A 17,249-nucleotide genomic window follows, 5' to 3' on the forward strand; every position below is an offset into this window, starting at 1 on the left:
AACCGAGCCTTGATCACTTTGAATTTTAATCGAATGGGTATTACTTCTATATACAAGTATTAACAACTCTATTAAGTGTTGATTAATATCAATAAAGTTCTCAGTTTTCTCAAGTTCTTAGCTCTTAAGTTTTCTTTTATAATTTCGGGCTTCGATATACTTTTGGGAAACAGCGCAGTACTGTGATGAATGGAGTCTCTTTGTGGCCAAGATCAAGTTTAGGTTGCTGCATCATGGCACTAGTTATATTAGTAGATATATTCTTTTTTGGTCCCTTGGGACTTATTTAATATATCCACTCTACCGATAATCAAATTGTATAAAAGTTTCGCTTCAGAGATTTTTATCAGTTCCTTCATATTTTTTAGTAATCCAACCTCGTTGAGCACTTCGTATAATTTATGTGTGCAGAGAATTACTAATTTAAAAAGCTGAACTTTTAGCGGAATGCCCTTAAATGTGTTGAAATAAATAAAAACCGGCCAAGCACGAATAAGTGAAGGATTCCGTAGAAAAGCTAACATTTAATAATTTTAATAAGCGTCAGTGGCCTGAGAGCAAACACCGGATATAATCGTATAGAGTGATGCGACTTTTGTTTTAAAATCTTTGTTCAGGAATCAGGAAAGGCAAATATTCGACTGTGCTTTTTTTATATTTGTTTCTACAGCGATATTTCTGTCATTTGTGGACCGATTTGAAATTCTTTTTAAGGTTAATTGGATATACTCTTGTGGTAGTTCCATTGTTATAGTTAATTGATTATCTATTAGTGTTTTGTTTTCAATACATATGCATCTTTCTCATCAATATGGACACAATAAAAATATAGGTAGGTATTATGGAGCACGAACTACGATGCGGTAGCAATACCGGACAATAGGCTTATGACATTAATAGCTCGTTAGTCGTTATTGGTTTGAACGCTTCCGGCATGAAAATTTTAATCTAAATAATGAACTTCATGGTTTTCCGAAAACGAATGTCAACAACGACGAATCAAAGGCGATAGTGGAAGCTGACGATACTCAGTCTAACACTGAGTTCGCAACAACGTTAGCATCAAAACAATATTGGTCCTTTTCCGTCAAATTGGCTAGGTAAGAGACTTGATAACTGTGTGCCGCACAAACTGAACGATCGCTAGGACGACGAACGCGTTAAGGTATGCGTTGCTCATAAACATAGAAACGAAGGAATTTTGAATCGCATTGTCAATTGCGATGAAAAATTGATTCTTTATGACAATCTCTGTCATCATCTTGATTAGACTGGTTCAGTACCTAGGCAATGTCTCAAACGAAAACTTACCCTGTAAAAAATCATAGTCACTGTTTGACATAATTCATCACAGTTCTTACCTTATCTTTGTGTCTAATAATTACCTCGTGATTTGTGAACATCAAAGGTTTTTCATCATATTTTCTTTTGGTAAAGCCGTTTTGCTACACAAGATAAATATATAAACCAGTACTTTAAAGAAAGTTGTGTACTTTTATTTCAAATTTAACATCGACGACAAAATTTGCAAAGTCCATATTCAGTGACGATGGTTTCTGTGCAAAATTTATGTGGTGTATTGAAGTACAGACGGTGATAACGAATCTTAGGACTGTATCTAGACGGGCAATAGAAATCGCAGTCTATATGTTGTTAAGTGGTTACAGTTAAACTTTTTTGCCAGTTAGTTACGGAACCCTAACAAGCCGTCGAATGCAACGTTGCTTTTATACGGAATTACATTTAGTTCGGATGTTGGCCCATCATCCATTAGTAGCATTTGAGAAATAACTATCGCAAGGGCTATAAATTGAATGAGATACAAAAATTAATAGAAGTGCTGATTTACATATACTAGTGGTACCTCAGAAGTCGAAATTCGTTTATAATTATTAATTTAAATTATAAGTTTGAACATTATTATGGTTCTATTGTCAAAAACTTCACTTTATAGACAAATAATATTATAGACCAGAAATATTCATTTATTTTCAATTAGACCACAGAATTTAACAATAAACAAAAGAGTAGGTATGTGTATGTGTGTCAAATACATGGTAGCATGTGTAATGTTTTATTTATTGATTTAATGTATTTTTATGCATAATTTTAAATACAAAGTTTTTGCTTCATGTATTAATATATAGATTCTGAAACGGTTGTATTGTAGAAGCATCGACTCAACATATTTTAATGAATTAATTTTTAATTGAAATTTCGACTATGTTTATTGCCTCCGGTAAACATTTTAAGTGTAATAAGACAATAAATCATTTGAGACATTAATTTTTTAGTCTGGAGCAAATAAATAATCTTTTTTACTGTAAATAGATTTTTTTTGGAATTGTTGTTTGCACACATTCGTTTTTATCATAATGGATTCTTCGCTTTTCCGTGGGTGTGATCACCAAAGGTTTTATCATTTTCAATAGGTATGAGCAACTCGTTTGTCAACTGACATATATGTTTTAAGAAGTCTCAAATGTTCTAAATGGTAATGAATCCCGTTTAATTCAACGCATTTACATAATGCATTTAGCTAGCTGGAGGATGTTTGCAGCATCAGCTATAAAATTTAAGTGTTAGTATGTTATGTATTCAAGATTATCATATAACATTCTCAAGCTGTAGTCATTAAGATAGAAATTTATGTTCTATTAATAATCTGGTAATAATGAACTTATCTAAGGCTTACAGTACGCATAGAATTGAATCCGTTTACGAACTCGCCAATCCACAACAATTTTCTATCTATCATCGGAATTTCAATCGTCTATATTAAAATCATAACTGGTCCGAAACCGTGGAAAGCTAAAAAAATATCATAACAATTCTAGAAAAGAACCCGTCCTTATTTTTTTTTTATGTGAAACTGGTTTTTGTGGTTCCATAAATTCTTTTAATATAAGTTTCTTTTTGGATTTCGAGTTACGCGTCGCCTTTTACGTATATTATTAAATCACACAGTCGCACACACGTACTGAATTACGTTTATGGCATATGGTAAGAAAATATTGTTGCCTGTTTTAAGGTGCGTCTCTCAAGTAGGTGTTGGGTGCCGCATCATAATGACAATGGTGCTGTGCGGAACGTGGGAAACAAAATCACGTAGAAAATAATATTTGCAAAAAAAAAAACTATAGAAAGACATATTACAATTAATAAATAAATTTATAAAAAAAGAAGGGCCAAATTGGGAACTCCCAAATTTGTTTAATTGATAACGCGCTACTTCATGTAGTGTGCAAGTTAATTAATAGGTATATTCTATTCTGCATTTGTTTTAAAACTATGCAAATCGAATTTTTCCTAGTCTCATAAGGTTAAAGTAAAAAAACAAAAACTTTATGTTTATGTATTTTATAGTTTTCGATTATTATTTGTTTCTTACATAATCGCTGGTAGCTTAACAGGGTTATTCAAGCTACGCTGTAACTGTTAAGTAGGTTAAGGAGTGCAACACAAGAGAATGTGTTAACAATGGCAGAGCAGAGATTCGCAGCATCTACCACCACTTAGGCGAGAAACTCAGTGTATTAAGGTTTCGTGTTTACAGACAATATAAGTAGATAAAATTTTATAGGGTTTTATTTTATGGTAACTATGCGTGGGGGCCCATACCGCCGTGCCCATATTATCATAATTATTTGGATATCCAATCGAGACATTGCAAGAAAATATATGTATGGAATGTCTCAAGCGGGCAGAAAGATTGGATGCAGCCATATTATGATTCACCTATGGATTTCGGTAGCCGTTTAACACTTATTAGAGTGTAATCTAACTATTTTAACCGGAATACAAAACGATTACTTAATTAAGTAGGACATTAAATTTTGAATAAAGCTCTCAGAGTAATATTCGCTTAGCTAAAATTAGAATGTTAGGTCTAGGCAACTAACATTAATCTCATTTAAATTATGCCGGTGAACATCTTGGCCTTGAAAACTATCGCCATCTATATCACATTAATGTGTGTAAAATTGATTCACATACATAATTTATAAAGCTGAGCATCGGACTTGCGGAGCGAATCTTGATAAAATTAATTAATTTAACAACGTTTCTCAAACTTCACGCGTGTTTTGCATTAATGCATTCGTGTTACTCTCGTTTGTGTTCAATAAGGAGATGCTGGTTTGATAAAATATAAAATTACCTTTCAGAGCCATTTGTTGTTTCTAAGAAGCTTTGATGAGGAGAAATTGTTCAAGGACTAAAAATGACTTGAACTATGGTGGATTAGTAGTTAGCACTGTCGCAGTTTTTTCTACTCCCAATACGAACATAATATCTGCTCTGTCTCTGGGGGCTCAATATGTTTTTAAATATATATTAATGTATACATTCATTATACATTAGTCTTTGGTTCCCACATTAAAGCGGATGGTAGATCGGAAATAAGTCACAGTGTTTGATTTGTTTCCTATCTTTTCCACAGGAGAAAATCGCCGGATCCCCACCAGCGCGGTAGGTGCAGTATTTGGGAGTTGAACCTCCTAGTAGAGTTAATTTGTGTCCTATTAATTATTTATAAAGAATTTGAACACTCTACAGAGTGACCCCGAGCTACGAATTTCTCCTGTGCTATGGGTACCAGAAACATATATAGACATATACTATATACAAAATAAGTACACCTAATTCTTGATATCAAAGTATTAGTATCAGAAATACTGATACCCAACTGATGCTCCAATAAGTGATTGAAACTGGTTGTTGCACAGTAGTTAGGTTACTGCACCAATGAGCCTATCTTAGAAATAGGGTAGCGCTAAACAGGAAACCATGATTTATCAAAGATTCTAAGGCGGCCATGTGATGCGCTGGTTAGCACGAGATAGGGAGATCACCCTACAGTCTCAGTGAATGCGTCAACTAAAAGAGCATTAAAAGGGCACTATTGCGAAGTGCATTTCTTTAAAGTAGTATTTATTGTAACTGAATAAGTTTTCTTTATTATTTTAATAGGCAACCTAGTAGACGGTTGATATGATCATAAATCGGGGACCTATAATTTATTGCTATCAATAAATATTTATTTAAGTTTGCAACAAGTTGTTTAATAAATTTCCTCGGTATTTTACTCATGTAATCATGTACAAAGTAATACTTTTAGTTCTTTTAAATATGATTAAATAACTACTACTTTTCTTACCGCCTTAAATAACTAGTATTAATAAATAAATAGCTCTTTTTGGTTACTCATTTCGACGGCTATTGCTGTTGAACTCATCTTGAGTTACGAGAATACCGGACGTATAGAACTATGTTAGTTTTCAAATCCCGCAGGCAGGTGATTATTTTTATTAAGAAATACGAATGTGGCATGTGTTCGCCTCTGCTAGGCCATATTGTGTAAGCCTGTAGGTATAGGTACTATAATGTCTTCTGTGATCGTGAAGCAGACATGCATTCCGGGATGAAGGGTGGTATAACAGCCACAAAATCCCAATGAGATTTCGTTCTCACGTCTTAATGTGTGCGACGGCATCCACGTATTCATGTTAATGGATTTTAGTAAGTACCATGCCGAGTGTACTGCTCATTTCTAAATACCAAAAAAGGTTGAAGTAGTTTTGATAATGTAGAAAGCTCCGTTTTGGAGCATGTATATCTAAGCAAGCAATACTCATATTTGGAGAGATCGAAATAGGGAAGATCTTCCATTGAGCAGTGCATTATTGCTCTGTATATCGACGGTCAGAATGTTATTGTTCGGAACTTGTACATATAAAAACATATGAAAATATTACTAGCGTGATTCAGGCATTTTTGAAGTTTTTTTTTTTTTATGATTGAAAGTTTACTGGTGGCCCGAAGGCCTTTCCAGTTTCACCAGGACAGGTGGGCGAGCAAAGGCTCAACCAAGAGGGGTGGGATTTGCTAACAACTGCCCGAGCGCCTCCGAAGGAGACCTAACAACTCAAGAGCAATTGTTTCGCGAATGAATCTACTACCGGATCGGAATCGCGACCCGCTGAGAAGATCCGGCGAGAAACTCAGCGGGCTGATGCATGGGTTAGGTTGCACGTCGACCTCTTTGTCGAGTTCGACGAGTACGGTTACCGGGGTCCCTAAGCCTGCCCCTAGTATTAGAGCTGAAGGCATCTAATGCAAAGGTTATTGGATCTGATGGATCCGTAAGGACGTGTCTAGGGCGTCGACGGTGACTGGCTCCTGCATGATCAGGATTCGGGGAGTAGTCAGCGGCGGCAACGATAAGGCGATTATCATGACGCATAGCCTTATCGAAGTATCGTTCCGACGCTGACTTCATGTATTTCCGAATTGATTCGAGGCCCAGGTCGTCGTGTAGGTCAACGTTCCTTACGAACCACGGAGCCCCGACAGCTAACCTGCAAAAGCGGGTATTGTAGGGATTGGAGGGTGTCTATGTGTGTGCGGGCCGCGTGAGCGAACACCACACTCGCGTAAGTCATGACGGGCCTTATGCAAGTTTTGTAAAGTGTCACCTTGTTCCGAAGGGACATTTTACTCCGCTTACAGATCATGGGGTAGAGTCTACCGAGAATAAACGCGGCACGGTCACGGACTGATTTTATATGCGGGCGGAATGTCATCGATGCATCCAGGGTAACGCCCAGGTACTTGACCTTCCTGGCCCAGGGTATGGGTTGTCTAAAGAGAGTAATCGGGGGTGTGAGATTCCTCCTCCTAATCCGGGAGGAAATCCGTGTGGAGGTTCCCCTCTGAAATAGCACCGCAGTACTTTTCGCTGGGTTGATGTCTATGCGCCATTTTCGGAACCACTGTCCTAGGGCTAGGGCTGCGCTCTGAAGCTTCTTCGCGATTAGGGACTTATTTCTACTAGAATAGTAAACAGTCGTGTCGTCGGCGAATAAAGCTAAATGGGTCGGCGGCGACCGGGGAATATCGTTGACGAATAAGCTAAATAGGAGGGGTGAGAGGACAGAGCCTTGCGGGACTCCAGCTGTGAGAGGTCGTGGGGAGGAGCGGGTTCCCTCGACTCGATATCGAAAAGAGCGGTTCGACAAGAAGTCCCGTATGATGAGCACGAGACTATCCGGCACGCCCATGTTGAATAGTTTGAAAATCAAACCGTTGTGCCAGACTTTGTCGAACGCTTTTGCGACGTCGAAGAAGAGAGCTCCCGTGTATAACGGTTTTGGTCGATTAAGCCCCACAAGAATGTGCTCCGTGAGGCGGTGCACCTGTTGAACGCATGAGTGATTTGTACGGAATCCGAATTGTTCATCGATGAGAATGCCCTTGGATGAGACGAAGTCTCTGAGGCGTTTGTAGAGCAGACGCTCATACAGTTTGCCTAGAGACATGAGGAGGCTAATCGGGCGGTAGCTCGTCGGATGATTTTTTGGTTTACCGGGTTTATGTATGCCGATAACGTCCGCTTCTTTCCACACCGCGTGAAAGATACAGTTCGCCATAGCGGCATTGAAAATAGATGCCAACATCACGATGAGTTGGACGGGTAGAAGTTTAATAACGCGGTTAGATATACCGTCGGAACCGGGTATACCGTCGGAACCGGGGCATTTTTGAAGTATCTTGTGACAGCTACCGTCCAAGATATACCATGCATACACATATTATTATATATATATAAGTTGCCTTTACACAGCAGTTCTAAGGCTCAGATTTGTAGTAAAACAGCTGCTTCAAACTGAAAAACCTTACCACGTCACGGTAGAAATAGGCAAGGTGGTAGTGTCTACCTGGGGAGGCTCACAAGACACTCTACCATCAAAATACCAATATTTTTAAGTCACTGTTAAGGTATGTGTTGATTATTTATATGAATTATCAATAAAGTTTACTAATCTACTAAAAATGTTTTTAAGGCATACTCGACTGCACTACATTTACCAAAATTACTCTCATTTTAATCTTATTTACGCTCAAGGGTTGCTTAGAAGAGATTGTTTTAAGTGACAAGACTGTTTAAGGCGCTTTTATGTTTTAATGTGTTGGTACTATTTTTCTGGTGACAATAAAGCATAATGTACTTAACTGTCGTATCTTATACTGCCAACAATCAACTTATTAAATAAAAAAATAAAATTAAAATCTTTTTTTCGTGAAATACTATTACGTATTGCTTATTTACGACGTTCAACAGACATCGACAAAGTAAACGCTACCCACCCTAACACATAAGTTCTGAGTCTCAATTTTACAGTATTTATTAACATTACAATAGGAATAGTTACAGCAACAGTTTTTGTCAATTTCTCAAAATATTATGCGCTGCTCTTATGTTGCTTGCCAAATAATAATCTTTACAATATCACCGTAAGTTCAGATTAATATATATATTGAACGGATAAATATTACATACGTCAGTAATCTTAAAGTTCGTAGTAAGTTTTTTTATTAGACGTATTATTGCTGTCACCAAACGACGCTTCTGAATTTATCATCGAGTGAAGATTGAGAAACGCCGCATTAATGAATTAGCGTCAAACAACACATTATAAATGAGAGGAACAGGACAGAAGAACATTATAAAATTAGACAAAAAAGGTATAAATAAGCATTGATTTTCTGTAGATCACATTCAGGTTGTTAAGTTTGCTTCATAACAACGGAAATGCGTGTCTTTTTGGTAAGTGCCATCAATACAGTACGGGATACGTTGCAATGTACTTCGTGTAATCGTAATGGTGTTCGGGATAATCGAATTGAAGAGTTAATTAATTTTACAATTAATCTTCTTTGAATTTTTTAAAATTCGTTTAGTGAACAGACAGTCGATATACCTTAATTATCACATCCCATAGACATCACGATACAGACGACAAATTTGAATTGGAGTACTTGTCATCTCGCCTTCGAAATGGATTATATTGCTTAGTGTTGTGAATTGGTAGATTTTTTACAGACTGTGTTTAGTGACAACTCAATCATTTATTTCTAGGCAATCTGCCTGTCTCTGACAGTGGCGCTGGCCGCCGAAACTGGAAAGTGAGTACTGATTTTAATTTTAGTGCAAATAAAATTTACGTGTTTCTTGGAAAGTGTTTAAATGGTTGTTGTGTTTTATTCATATTGGAGTGACTTATTTTAAAAGGTGTTTCAATCGATTTTATATTTTTAATCAGGTAATCAATAATCAATTTGGATTGCAGTCTTGTAAATTTTGTTTTAGTAATTACATTATAAATCGGTAATTAGAGTAATATATGAAACATTCTTCATGCTTTTATTTAAAAAAAAAAAATATTTTTTCTTTCTATTCAATTCATTTTTTTTTGGGAAAGATTAGATATGTTCGTAGTTATTTAAGCCCCGCTTTCAATTTTCAGCAGTTATCTTGTTTATTATTGTTAAGTTTTGGCGATTTTTTTTGACGAGAAAACGAGAAAAAAAATCAAAACAATAATTCACGATATCTTTCAATGTTTTTTTTTTCTCAGGTACACTCCTTTCCAGTACAACCGAGTTTACTCTACTGTTTCCCCATTCGTCTATAAGCCAGGCCGCTATGTAGCTGATCCAGGCCGTTATGACCCCAGCCGCGACAACTCTGGCCGTTACGTTCCCGACAACTCTGGTGCCTACAAGTACGTTTTCTTATCTTAACTTTTCCTTTCTTGGATTAGTCTACTTATCATAAAGCTATAAGTTATCTACTACTATTAATTAATAGTTAATCGTCAATCTGTAACGTTGAAAATAAAATTAGAGAATAATAATTGAAATCGAATTTTCGTGGAAGTACATACCTAATTAAAATCAGAGAAGTAGATTTTCGGTGCAACCAAACAAAATTAAAATAAATATGAACCGTACAAATGTTATAATGTTTTTGGGAAACTATAGAGGAATATTAATTTAGCGAAGGAATTACTCGGAACGCCTCGGCGATATAAATAGTCATAATGCCATTGCTGATATTGAAGTGAACAATTTGCAAGGCGACTTCGTCAAAGTGTACATGCCATGTAATTTAAATTCTAGTACCCAATAGAAAATGATATTAAATTTCATATTGCTTTAAGAATTAATACAACATCATTAAAACGTGAGATTACAATCAATGTACTAGTCGCCCTTATGTATATCATATTACTTTATCGGAGTGTTATCTAAAGGCAAACGTGTATTATTATTTATGTGAATGGTTTTAGCGGTGACCGTGGAGACCGTGGTGCCGCTGGTGGCTTCTACACTGGATCCGGTACTGCTGGAGGTCCCGGAGGAGCCTACGTCGGAACCAAGGAGGACCTCAGCAAATACCTGTCAGTAGTTCTTCTATTAATTTTAATATTAGCTAATTTTGAATTAAATAAAATACCTCTCAGTTCGATTTTAAGCGGTCAGTTAGATGGTTCATCATCAGATCAAAGTTATATACTGTTTTTTATAAATTTGGTGTTAAATGGTCTGGAGTTGTAGGATGTTAAAAGTTGGATGTCTTCGCTTAGCTTGAGATATAAGGTATAAGTCTCACTAGACTTAGAACTAACCTACCAACCAAAAACTCGTTTTTACCATCGCACCGCCCGCCACCGGAGCAGAGTTCATCCACACTACCTGGAGCCACTGAGGTCATCCACAGTGCGTTTCCAGAGGTCTTTTTTGCCACGTACCATCTGGCTATGGAATGAGCTCCCCTCCACAGTGTTTCCCGAGCGCTATGACATGTCCTTCTTCAAACGAGGCTTGTGGAGAGTATTAAGCAGTTGGCAGCGGCTTGGCTCTGCCCCTGGCATTGCTGAAGTCCATGGGCGACGGTAACTACTCACCATCAGGTGGGCAGTATGCTCGTCTGCCTACAAAGGCAATAAAAAAAAAGAGTTATATAATGTTAAATTTTATTACAGTGGTGATGCTTACAAGGTATCCAGCATTGTTCCCCTGCCCGTCGTGAAGCCCACCATTCCTGTGCCAGTCACACCCACATACGTTGCCAGCAAGGTGGTCCCACCCAGCGGCACCGGCTACGACTACAAATACGGCATCATCCGTTACGACAATGACGTCGCTCCCGAAGGCTACCACTACTTGTACGAGACCGAGAACAAGATTCTCGCTGAAGAAGCCGGCAAGGTCGAGAACGTCGGCACCGAAAACGAAGGCATCAAGGTCAAGGGATTCTACGAATACGTTGGCCCCGACGGTGTCACCTACAGAGTAGACTACACTGCTGACGAAAACGGTTTCGTTGCTGACGGAGCTCACATCCCTAAGTAAATCTAGTCGAGATCAATATTTTAAGGTTATTTTAGAAAGAAAAGAAAAAAACGTACATAAAGCACCACTTTACTTTTACAGCCATTTGTCTAACCTTCTACCTACAAGATAATTAATCAGGCTATTATTTAATGTGTTTATCATGATAATAAAGATTGCTCTGTGAAAAACACGTTAATTTTACATTCCTTACATATATTACCTAAACGATTTTTTTTAAGGAAAAAAAAAACAGTATAATTTATTTTTTGTAAAATAAGATAGTGTTTTATATCAGGACACGAACTATACATAAGTTCGAGGAATATTATTAATAATATTAATTTATTCTTAGAATTGAGACATTTAAAGTATACATTAAACTTGATACATTTAAGTTGTTGATATTTGCATTTGTGGAGCGTAAATTAGATATTAATGCAGATGTTCCGGATATTCCACGATCACAAATGTCAAATGTGACTGGGAAATATGTTATTGTAATGTTATCTATTGTTATTCCTACGTTATTGCTTTAGGCAGTACATATTATCGTTTTGGATAACAATTCCTTTTTTTTATAATTGAAAGATTACTGGTGGCCCGAAGGCTTTTCCAGTTTCACCTTCACCAGGACAGGTGGGCGAGCAAAGGCTCAGCCAGGAGGATGGGTTTTGCTAACAACTGCCCGAGCGCCTCCGAAGGAGACCTAACAACTCAAGAGCAATTGCTTCGCGAATGAATCTACTACCGGATCGAAATCGCGACCCGCTGAGAAGATCCGGCGAGAAACTCAGCGGGCTGATGCATGGGTTAGGTTGCACGTCGGACTCTTTGTCGAGTTCGATGAGTACGGTTACCGGGGTCCCTAAGCCTTCTCCTAGTATAAGAGCTGAAGGCGTCTAATGCAAAGGTTATTGGATCTGATGGATCCGTAAGGACGTGTCTAGGGCGTCGACGGTGACTGGCTCCTGCATGATCAGGATTCGGCGAGTAGTCAGCGGCGGCAACGATAAGGCGATTATCATGAAGCATAGCCTTATCGAAGTACTGCTCCGTCACTGACTTCATGTATTTCCGAATTGATTCGAGGCCCAGGTCGTCGTGTAGGTCAACGTTCCTCACGAACCGTGGAGTCCCGACGGCTAACCTGCAAAAGCGGGATTATAGGGATTAGAGGGTGTCTATGTGTGTGCGGGCCGCGTGAGCGAACATGACAGCCCGTCATGACTCACGCGACACACTCGCGTGAGTCATGACGGGCTTTATGCAAGTTTTGTAAAGTGTCACTTTGTTCCCAAGGGACATTTTACTCCGTTTAAAGATCATGGGATAGAGTCTGCCGAGAATAAATGCGGCACGGTCGCGGACTGTTTTTACATGCGGGCGGAATGTCATGGATGCATCCAGGGCGACTCCCAGGTACTTGACCTTCCTAGCCCAGGGTATAGGTTGGCCGAAGAGGGTGATCGGGGGTCTGATATTTCTCCTCCTAATGCGTGAGGAAATAAGCGGTGAGTTTCCCCTTTGAAATAACACTGCGGTGCTTTTCGCTGGGTTGATGTCTATGCGCCATTTTCTGAACCACTGTCTTAGGGCTACGGCTGCGCTCTGAAGCTTCTTCGCAATAAGGGACTTATTTCTACTCGAATAGTAAACAGTCGTGTCGTCGGCGTATAAAGCTAACTGATATCAATTCCCTCCTTTAGATCGTTCCTCGTCGAAATATATTCCTGGCGCTGAAGAATTTGATGAGACATGATAACTGATTTGTAAAAACAGGTTTTTTTTATTGCTTAGATGGGTGGACGAGCTCACAGCCCACCTGGTGTTAAGTGGTTACTGGAGTCCATAGACATCTACAACGTCAATGCGCCATCCACCTTAAGACATAAGTTCTAATGTCTCAGTATAGTTACAACGGCTGCCCTGCCCTTCAAACGCATTACTGCTTCACTGCAGAAATAGGCAGGATGGTGGTACCTACCCACGCGGACTCACAAGAGGTCCCACCACCAGTAACTTTAAAGGCTATACTCACTATATACTCAATATATAGTCGTTACAGTTCTTTTATAAGTTAGTTAATAATTATTGATTGAATTTTGAAGGGTAGCCTAAAGATATAAGATAGCCTAAAGAGGAAACTTCGACTTATACCTATATAATTATGTTTCGTGGTGGGTGATGGCATTCACGTTGTGGTGGAAACCGATTACTATTTAGATTTTGAACACAGACCAAATCTTTGTACTCACTTTTTGAATGTTTCATAGTTAATTATAGCTATAGCGACAACGGTCACAGCTACCTTCATAGTAGGAGAATTGCTATAAACAATTTCGATATTAGATTTCTAACAAAAATCGCCGTTTCTAATGGACTGCTTGTCCCAATTTACTGAGTTTTTGACAATAAGGATCGAATTGAATGTTGGACCTGATGGTAGAGTTCACGCTGGATGTTTCTCCTCCAATCGCAATAAATACAGAGTGAAACCTTTTCGAGCATTAATCCAGGCGTTCGTTTGGGCTGGACATCATTTCAACCGAGTTACTAAGGCTAGTGAGTAAGAGCAGCCTTTCGAGCAAATTATTCATTTTTATTTTTTGACAATCTTTCATTGTAAACATAATAGAAATTGTATTGATCAATTTCCAAAATAATTTAAATACGTAGAAACTACGCTAAAATGCAATATGTATTAGGAAAACATGCTTAAATAGTAAAAATAACTAACAGGTAAATGGTTTTTTTTTCGATAATACTCGCCCGTCAATAACTAGTCGAAGGAAAAACAGAAGAGGAAAAGACACCGAACTATTTTGTCATTACCATTATGTATAGTGTCATCATATTATGTACAAAGGAAGATTATCTTCAATTTCCTTTTCACTGACCAGAATGGGCAGTTAGGCACCGAAAGTTAATGTTTTGTTTCGTTATAGATAAAATAACAGGGTATTTCCTTCTAGGTATCTTCAGATGTGAGCTTAAATCCTCAGTTAATCTTTTTTCTCCATTTATTGGCTGATAGCCTAAAAGGCTATTCCAGCTACGCCCGGACGGGTAGGTAAGCTCACGGGCTCAATCTGAGAGAATTTGCTAACACTAGCCCCAGCAAGAGCAGTGCTTCGCAGTAGCTACCACCGGATCTACTATGGAAAAAATCAGCGGGCTGATGTTTAGGTTAAGTTGCACGTCGAACTCTTTGCCGAGTTCGACGAGTACGGTTACCGGGGTTCCTAAGCCTGCTCCTAGTGTTATAGCTAAAGCCATCTAATGCAAGGGTTATTGGATATGATGGATCCGTAAGGACGTCTCTAGGGTGTCAAAGTTGACTGGGTCCTGCGTGATCAGGATTCGGGCAGTAGTTAGTTGCGGCAACGATAAGGCGATTATCATACCATATAATCTTATCGAAGTACCGTTCCGACAGTGACTTCGTGTGTATCCGGATTGATTCCAGGCCCAGGTCGTCGTGTAGGTCAACGTTCCTCAAGAACCGTGGAGCTTCATCCATATCAAAACTCAGGATTAAAGACTCCTGTACCATTGTAAATGGACAAAAACTTTTCTACATATCACTAAACTGTGACAAGCACAGTAAATATATAATCAAATAACGCATTTTCGCTTTGGGGAGGCATATCCCAGTTGAACCGATTAAAGCCCTCCGTCGCTTAATGACCAGCATCCGAGCTTTGGATATAATAAAAATCTTCCAGGGGAGACTAGGCGCAAGGGTGTGTATCCCTTGGCCCCTTTTTTTCGGATAAATGACCGAACCTCATACGTGGTGTCCGTGCCTAAGTGGCGCGCAGGCTGTGAAACGTGACGGTCTGTCGATATTGGGAACAGACCGTGGGCTTAAGGATGTTTTTAGGGTCCTATCTACGAAACGAGTCTCTTGTATTCTCTCACCCGACATCCGATCTCCGCCCAGGGTCAGAACCCGATCAGAGTAGGGGGATTCCTCGTGGTCAACACTATAACCAGACTCCTGGCACCACCTCTAGAACGCGTGACTTTCCGCTGCCCTGCTTATACTGTACTCTGAATTCACAATCGTAAGAGCTACGAACGCCGACCCTTTCGGTCGGTGGACTATCCAAATCTCGCCTAGACGACACCCACGATCTATTGGCTGGTAGCCTAAGAGGCTATTCCAGCTACACCCGGACACCCTAGGTGAGCTCACGGGCTCCATCTGAGAGAATTTGCTAATACTAGCCCTAGTAAGTGCAGTGCTTCTCAGTAGCTACTACCGGATCTACCACGGAGAAACTCAGCGGGCTGATGTTTAGGTTAAGTTGCACGTGAACTCTTTGCCGAGTTATATGAATACGGTTACCGGGGTCCCTAAGTCTGCTCCTATGTTAGAGCTGAAGGCGTCTAAAGCAAAGGTTATTAGATCTGATGGATCTGTAAGGACGTGTCTAGGATGTCAACGTTGACTGGCTCCTGCGTGATCAGGATTCCGGCAGTAGTCAGCTGCGGCAACGATAAGGCGATTATCATGCCACATAATCTTATCGAAGTACCCTTCCGACGCTGACTTCATGTGTTTCCGGATTGATTCGAGGCCTAGGTCGTCGTGTAGGTCAACGTTCCTCACGAACCATGGAGCTCCGACGCTAATCTGCAAAAGCGGGATTGGAGGGCTGCGTGAGTGAACACCACATTTGTGTAGGTCATGACGGCCCTTATGCAAGTTTTATAAAGCGTCGCCTAGTTCCAAATGGACATTTTACTCCGCTTACAAATCATGGGGCTGAGTCTGCTGAGAATGCGCGGCACGGTCGCGGACTAATTTTATATGCGAACGGAATGTCATGTGACTCCCAGGTACTTGACCTTCCTGACCCGGGGTATAGGTTGGCCGAAGGGGGATCGGGGGTGTGATATTTTTCCTCTTAATGCGGCAGGAAATGTGCTTTGAGTTTCCCTCCTTTTAAATAGCACTGCTGTGCTTTTCGCTGGGTTGATATCTATGCGCCATCGAAACCACTGTCCGAGGGTTACGGCTGCGCTCTGGAGTTTACTCGCGATTAGGGACTTGTTTCCACTCGAGTAGTAAACGATTGTGTCGTCGGCGAATAAGGCTAACTGGGTCGGTGGCAACTGGGGAATTATCAAATTTAGCAGTCGTCAGTGGCTTAGCCGTGACGTTGGCAATGCTGAAGTCTATGAGCGACGGCGAGCGTTCACTCTCAGAGTCGTGTTCGATAACTTATCATAGCTTACTTGGTTAAAATCATAATTTAGATACTGCTTTTCATTAATATACTACAACATGAATAACATCTTAGGGTGTTTTATTTACTGGCGTTTTCGGAACTCCGTGTTACAATTTATTTATTTAAAGAAAAAAGACACTCTTTTCTTGTTTCCGTATAGTTTTATATAACTAAGATGAGTTTTGATAACTTCTAAATGGGCAGTGTTGATCGAAGCTCAAGGGAAGGTAAATTGATAGTAGATAATTGAAGTAGAAGATAATTGTAGTAGATAATTGAAGGTAATATGACAGCAACCTTACCATACAATAGCCGGTGGGCCGTGTCATGGCCCATGCTAGTGTATTGTTCGCTTACAAAGCCTGTACACACGTTAACTCTCTCCAGGTCATCCAATTCCATTTCGGCAGTATAGCCATCATAACATATTGGTATGCAAGGAATGTTGATCTTCATGACGACTTAAATCTAGAACCAATACGTAAGTATCTTAAGGACGCGTCAGAACGCTACTTTTCAAAAATCTCTCTTATCGTAAGAAATACTCTCTTATCGTGGTCACTGCTAACTATATGTCACTGTCGCTATATGTCGCCGAAAACATATCTTGTCGAGTCCCCTGGATCCTCTCTCAGTGCTTTTAAGCTTATCAATCACCGGTCACCGTCCTCGTCGAACTCGTCAACTACGACGAAGATTTTAACGTGCGAATTAGCCCATATACACAACCCACTGAGCTTTTCACCGGATCTTCTCAGTGGGTCGCGATTCCGATCCGGTAGTAGATTCAGCGAAGCATTTCTCTAGTGTTAGTAATTCTCTCAGGTGGAG

General features: G+C 39.5%; 1 protein-coding gene across 1 annotated transcript; it reads left to right on the top strand.

Annotated features, from left to right (window-relative positions):
* Window positions 1–8,497: 8,497 nt before the first annotated feature.
* CPR41 (cuticular protein RR-1 motif 41) lies at window positions 8,498–11,371 on the top strand. Its single transcript, XM_089736741.1, has 5 exons — window positions 8,498–8,608; window positions 8,921–8,967; window positions 9,420–9,566; window positions 10,134–10,244; window positions 10,830–11,371. Exons 1-5 carry the CDS (start codon window positions 8,594–8,596, stop codon window positions 11,197–11,199), a joined length of 690 nt encoding a protein of 229 aa, XP_089592867.1. The 5' UTR covers window positions 8,498–8,593; the 3' UTR covers window positions 11,200–11,371.
* Window positions 11,372–17,249: the final 5,878 nt, after the last annotated feature.

The sequence above is a fragment of the Bombyx mandarina genome, chromosome 22, assembly GCF_030267445.1.
Source record: "Bombyx mandarina strain Sakado chromosome 22, ASM3026744v2".
NCBI lineage: Eukaryota > Metazoa > Arthropoda > Insecta > Lepidoptera > Bombycidae > Bombyx > Bombyx mandarina.

Coding starts and splice junctions, on each gene's coding strand:
- CPR41 (XM_089736741.1), top strand. Junction 9,567..10,133: donor GACAACTCTGGTGCCTACAA/GTACGTTTTCTT, acceptor GAATGGTTTTAG/CGGTGACCGTGGAGACCGTG. Junction 10,245..10,829: donor GAGGACCTCAGCAAATACCT/GTCAGTAGTTCT, acceptor ATTTTATTACAG/TGGTGATGCTTACAAGGTAT.